The sequence below is a fragment of the Gastrolobium bilobum genome, unplaced genomic scaffold (assembly GCF_033153095.1).
Source record: "Gastrolobium bilobum isolate Gb01-03AN ecotype WA unplaced genomic scaffold, APGP_CSIRO_Gbil_v1 utg28738, whole genome shotgun sequence".
In the NCBI taxonomy this organism is placed as follows: Eukaryota; Viridiplantae; Streptophyta; class Magnoliopsida; order Fabales; family Fabaceae; genus Gastrolobium; species Gastrolobium bilobum.
Window position 1 is genome coordinate 107,819 of NW_026898759.1, and position 5,876 is coordinate 113,694.

General features: G+C 45.2%; 1 protein-coding gene across 1 annotated transcript; it reads right to left on the reverse strand.

The window, feature by feature from the left end:
* Positions 1-374: 374 nt before the first annotated feature.
* LOC133283880 (uncharacterized) lies at positions 375-3,613 on the reverse strand. The gene is made up of 3 exons (XM_061480805.1): positions 3,376-3,613; positions 1,700-3,271; positions 375-1,390 (listed from the first exon to the last, which is right to left on the reverse strand). Exons 1-3 carry the CDS (start codon positions 3,611-3,613, stop codon positions 375-377), a joined length of 2,826 nt encoding a protein of 941 aa, XP_061336789.1.
* Between the last annotated feature and the right edge of the window lie 2,263 nt (positions 3,614-5,876).

Consider the following 5,876-nt stretch of genomic DNA (forward strand, 5'->3'; position numbering starts at 1 on the left):
CAAGTCAAAACAATCCACTGGTGGATGCTCAAGGATATGTATGTCCTAATCATGGAAAGTGTACCCAAACCTAGCCACCCCATCAGCGAGCGTATTGCACTCCCTGTAAGCGTGACTGATCTTAAGGACCCACACTCTGCCTATCATCTCTCTAATCTTATTTAGCAGTGGGGCTAAAGAATGATGTATATGGCACTGGTTAGACACCATCTGAATCACCACTTGGGAGTCCCCTTCAACCCACAGTCTCGGAATGCCCATCTCCCAAGCAATCTCTAATCCGTGAAGCATACCCCACAGCTCCGCTCTGGTCGAGTTACCCGACCCGATATTCCTGCAAACACCTTTCATCCAACCTCCAGCCGCATCCCTAATTACTCCCCACAGCTAGACTTCCTCCCCCTTTCTAAACAAGAGCCATCAAAATTGAGTTTACACCACCCTTCCTGTGGGAACTTCCAAAAAATAAGCCTCTCCTCAACCACCCGAACGTTCAAAGCATGCTTGCGTAACTCTTTGTAGGCTATTTCCGTCTGCGAGACGAAGACTTTGGCTTTCCTAATAATGGCATCCTGCAGAGCGGTTTTCTTCTCAAAAACCAGGCTGTTCCTATCTCTCCACATAAGCCAGCAGAGCACTCCAAATAACTCTCTCCATTCATAATTGAGAACCCTGGATTTACTTTCCAGATTCCTGATAATCCATTGTTGGCCCGATGAGGAGAAGAAATCAGGCCATCGTCTCTCCATGTCAAAATACCCCCACAGTGCCTTGCTCCATTTGCACTCTCGTAGCACGTGTGTTAAATCTTCAACTCCCTCATTACATTTAGGGCACACATTATCCTCTGTGAGATGTCTATGAACTCTCCTCTCATTTGTCAACAGGTTGTTTCCTAGCGCTAGCCAAAGGAAAGATTGCACCCTTTTTGGCTCCTTCCAAAGCCAAGCTTTCTCTCTAATATCCCTTCCATCGTTCTCATCCCTATCTGTTAACATGTGATATGCAGATTTAACAGAAAACATCCCATCCCCTGACAAGCCCCAGATGACATAATCCTCCCTTCTGTCATGGCTAGGGGGCATAACACTAGCAATACTCGCACACGATGCAGGAGACAATAAACTGTATAATAAATCCCAATTCCAGTTACCATGTGTGCTAACCAACCTGTCTACCGTCCAGTCGTGCACCTCCTCCGGTATATGAATAGCATCCTTAATGATCACCCTCTCATTCAGAGGCAGCCACCTGTCCCTCAAGAAATTAGTTTCACACCCGTTCCCGATGAGGATCCTGGAACCTGCCACCACTTTTGACCATATGCGCATAACTCCCCTCCAAAGATTTGAGACCTGACAGCTCGCCTTCAGCTCCGGTATAAGATCATCTCTCAATCCGTATTTTAGCACACAGGTCTATAGGCTCGAACGTTGAGTGAGAATACCATGCCCCACTTTCATGAGAAAGGATTGGTTATTTTCCCTCATCCTCCTATTCCTCATCCCTCTGCATCTCTTCGGTTGGCAATCCTTCTCCCAAGCCACAGAGTGAACCTTCCTCCTATCTAGCGTGGAGCCCCATAGGAATGCCCTGGATCTTTGTTCGACTTTATTGCATATTGATCAGGGAAGAAAACACGTCTGCATGGAGTATGATGGAATCGTGGACAGAACCGACTGGACAAGAGTGGATCTACCTGCAAGAGATAGTGAGGACCTGTTCCATTTGTTTAATCTTTTATCCATTCTGTCTAAGATAAAAGCAAAGGTTGAGGCCCTGACTCTCTCACTCAGAATAGGTATGCCCAAGTATTTACCAAGATCTGCCGCGATAGGAAAATCCATCTCCCGGGCAATCTGCATGACTCTATTATGGTTCACGTTCCTAGAGAAAATCACTCTGGTCTTCTCTTTGCTAACTCTTTGACCTGATGAATCGCAAAAACACTTCAGGATTTTACTGATGATCGTTGCTTGCTGGACAGATGCTTCTGCGAAGAGCAGCAAATCGTCTGTAAAGAACAAATGCGAAATAGGAGGGTCATTCTTTTTCAGCACTACAGGTTTCCATAGCTTATGCGAGGTAGCCTCCAGAATCAGATGAGCCAGTCTATCGATACATAGCACGAATAGATATGGAGACAAAGGGTCTCCTTGCCTGATTCCTCTGGTGGGCATGAAGTCGTCAATGGTTTCTCTCTCCCACAAAATATTCATGACCGTGGAAGTTACCCCTTCCATAATCAGATTAACCGTCTCATCATTAAGCCCTACAGCCTGAAGAGTTTGGCGAAGGTAATCCCAGTTAACCTTATCGTAAGCTTTTTCCAGGTCAACCTTAATAGCCATCCACCCCACCCCACCCTTCTTGAGTCTCGTGGAATGGAAGATTTCTTGCGCAATGATAATATTATCGCTGCTATGCCGCCCCTTAATGAAGCTGCATTGATTAGGTAGGATCAATACATTCAGATACAATTTTAACCTATTAGCAAGGATCTTTGTGACCACCTTGAACACCACGTTACAAAGGCTAATTGGTCGCAATTTATTTAGGGAATCAGGGTTGTCTTCTTTGGGTATCAGGCAATTTGAAGATCGGTTAATATTCCCCATTCTTCTAGGGTCTATAAAAATGTCTCTTATTATATTGACCAGGGATTCTTTAATTACATTCCATTGAGCTTGCAGGAAACACACTTGCATTCCATCGGGCCCAGGAGCCTTGAACCCATCCATGCTCATACACACCTCTCTAATCTCCGCGGGACCAGGAACCCTCTGGACATGACTAAACGAGGAGCTGGTGACCTTGGGAAAACCTCCCAACAGAGGAAAATGGGTCACGTTATAGTTATCCTCAGTGTACAGTTTCCTATAGAAGTCCAGCACCATATTCTTCAACTCCCCAGGCTTAGTAATCCATTCCCCCATCTCATTCTTTAGAGACAGTATCTTGTTGCGTCTTTTACAGGTTAGGGTTGTTGAATGATAGAACCTAGTGTTCCTATCCCCATCCACCAACCACTTCTGCCTCGATCTTTGAAACCACACTAACTCCTCCTTAATATAGATCCCATTCAACTCATCCCACAATTGTCTATATAGGAATTCAAGGGTACTACTAGGCTGCCTTTGAAGTTCAACATCAATACCCAACAGCCTAGCATGGAGTCTAAACTTCTTGCGAATAATCTCCTTGAAAGAGTGCTCATGCCAGAAGGATGCCTCAACTCGAAAACGCGCAGAAGCTTCCACCCACCTGACTCCTTCGTTCCAACAATTGCTGACTATAGTCTCAAAGCCTCACAAGAAAGCCATGACACGAGGAAGCGAAAAGGCTTGTTCCCCCCAGCAACCCTCCGTCTGGCACCTCCCCAAAGCAAGAGAGGTCTATGGTCAGAGCTAAAGTAAGAAAGATGCATAATGTATCTATCTGGGAAAGCTGAAACCCAAGTCGAATTGGCAGCTGCTTTATCCAAACGCTCAAAAACCTGACCTCGTTTCCAGGTGAAGGACGGACCCTTGAACCCAATATTTCCTAGTTCGCAATCGTGGAGACAGGAGGCGAATTCCTGCATACTCCCACAGCATGCGTCCCTTCCTTCCATCTTTTCCTGATTTTGCAAGATCGCGTTGAAGTCTCCCAAAACAATCCACGACTTTGTGATACTTGTACTCCGATTTCTAAGTTCCTCCCACAACATCTTGCGCAGTCCTTCTATGGCTCCCGTACACGAACGTGGCAACTTCCTCTTTGCCAGTACTAACCCACTTTAAGTTAGCGTGAATAAATTGGAAATGAGAAGCTAGTAGCTCAACCTCTACACAACTCCTATCCCATAGGACCCATATCCCACCTGAAAAGCCAATGGCATCACTCTTAAGGAAACTGTTGAAACCTAGCGACTTAATCTTCCTGTTAGCAGCAAGCCCACTAATGCGGACTTCCAGGAGGACCAAGACCTTAACGTCATATTTTTTCACCATGTCTCTCATCAGGAGACCAAAACCCTTCTTCTTGGCACCACGACAATTCCAGCAAAAGATACTCATCAAAAAACAAAGAAAAGGACCGAGAACGAAGGACAAGAGTCTTTAACTAGGAAAGGAAACAGTTATCCAGTATGGCTTCGTCAACTAATCTAGCTGCCTCTGGATTATTCTGTTGGTATCTACGCATTAGCTCCAAAGCGTCCGGTGGTCCTTACCCAACTGTCTTCTCACCGTCCTGTGTGTTATGTCCGTTGACTTTGGCCATGCTATCATAATGACACGTCACTTTCAGCTTTACATTACCCGGTTTCCCATTCTCTGAACTTACAACCACCTTTGTACCTGTCTCACTCGTACTAGACGTGGTACCGCTTGCTTTCTGGTTGTTCCCTGTCAACTTTCCTCCTACCTGCTTAACATTGTTCGAGGAATTTCCTCTTTGTCGTAACGTTTCTGGCCTCCCTTTAGGTTTCATGAGGTTTGTGACCTCCTTTGTCTTCCCTTTTCCCACCTCCAAACCTGGGATGATAGCAGTTGGCTGGTCTCCCTTTGCAGTGTCAGACGCGGTCAGAACACTCTTCTCGAGATTTTTGGTGGGAAATCTCTCCCTCTTCATTTCTCCTTCGTCGTCGTCTCCCTGGTACTCCCCTCCGGCGCGGTGACATATCTCCTTCCCCTAGGTCCTCTCTTCACCACCATCCATGCCCCAAAGGCATCAGTGTCATTAGAGTTCCCTTCTGTCTGCATCTCGACATCCCCCATGTTCCCATTCACTCCTATGTTCGCTTCAGCTCCCACTGCCTCCTTATTCTGTATGGGGCTCCTCTTTTTCTCAGCGGCAGCGTCCTCCTTTCTATAATCCAGTCCCCCGTTGCACGCTTCCTTTTTGTGCCCATAACGTCCACAGGAAAAACATATTAAGTGCAACCCTTCTTACCCCACATTCAGGTATACAAACTTTTGTTGGATAAAATCCCATAACCTAAATCTCGAAACGAAACTTCGACGTAAATCTACCTCTACACATATTCTAGCAAAACGGGCTTTATCTGTAATCTCCCCCTCAATCCCCTCTGCTCTTCTAAGTGAAGCCTTGTCTACCTTCAGTGTTCTTCCTAGCATGTTCCATATCCTCCATAGGTGTTGTGCAGTATAGAACTCCGTTGGGAGACCTGGGATCCTTAACCAAACCGCCATTCTCTTTACCCTTTCATCATAAGGGTCGAAAAACGGTCTCCACCTTTGGACAATAACATAATGATCCAAAACGATCCATGGGCCTTCCTGTATAACATAGACATAATCGCGTTTTCCTTAAACTTCAGTAGCAGGTGGCCATTGTCTAGGACTGTGAGTTCGTACGTCCCGTTGAGGTTCCATAATCTCTGTAGTTGTAACACCCCGTATATATCCGGCAATGTTATCATAATATCGTATTAAGCTGCGCTTAATTAAAAATGCGGAATTACTTTTTCTTTTCAATTATGATGCCATTAACATTACCAACTTGCTTAATAATCAATTAATAAAACATCGCCTGTATGTAATTGCAATAAAACAGCTAACTGAAAAACCTCATAACATAGATAATATAAGTGTGGCTCTAGTCACGGAACTACAACAATGTAGACCGGACCATCTAACAGTTTATATAGCTCCAATCTAAAAAGTACTAACAGAGAGTGTCATGGACAATCCCCATGCTCACTCAAATAAGGCAACATGCCCAACATCAGTCTCAACAACAACATATCATAAATAGCGGAAAACATAAACAGCATCCAAATCCAGTCATGCTAACATAAGGCAGTAAAACATAATCAGCTAAGCTCCGGCCTCCTGCCGCCTGAGGCATCAGTACCCATATTACCTGATCCT

What these genes read in the sequence shown, in the direction of transcription:
- LOC133283880 (XM_061480805.1), bottom strand. Translation starts at nt 3,613, where the DNA reads ATGGAAGGAAGGGACGCATGCTGTGGGAGTATGCAGGAATTCGCCTCC. An exon ending in ACCTCTCTTGCTTTGGGGAG is followed by an intron (nt 3,272 to 3,375) that starts GTGCCAGACGGA and finishes GTTGGAACGAAG; the next exon opens with GAGTCAGGTGGGTGGAAGCT. An exon ending in GTCCTCACTATCTCTTGCAG is followed by an intron (nt 1,391 to 1,699) that starts GTAGATCCACTC and finishes ACGGATTGAGAG; the next exon opens with ATGATCTTATACCGGAGCTG.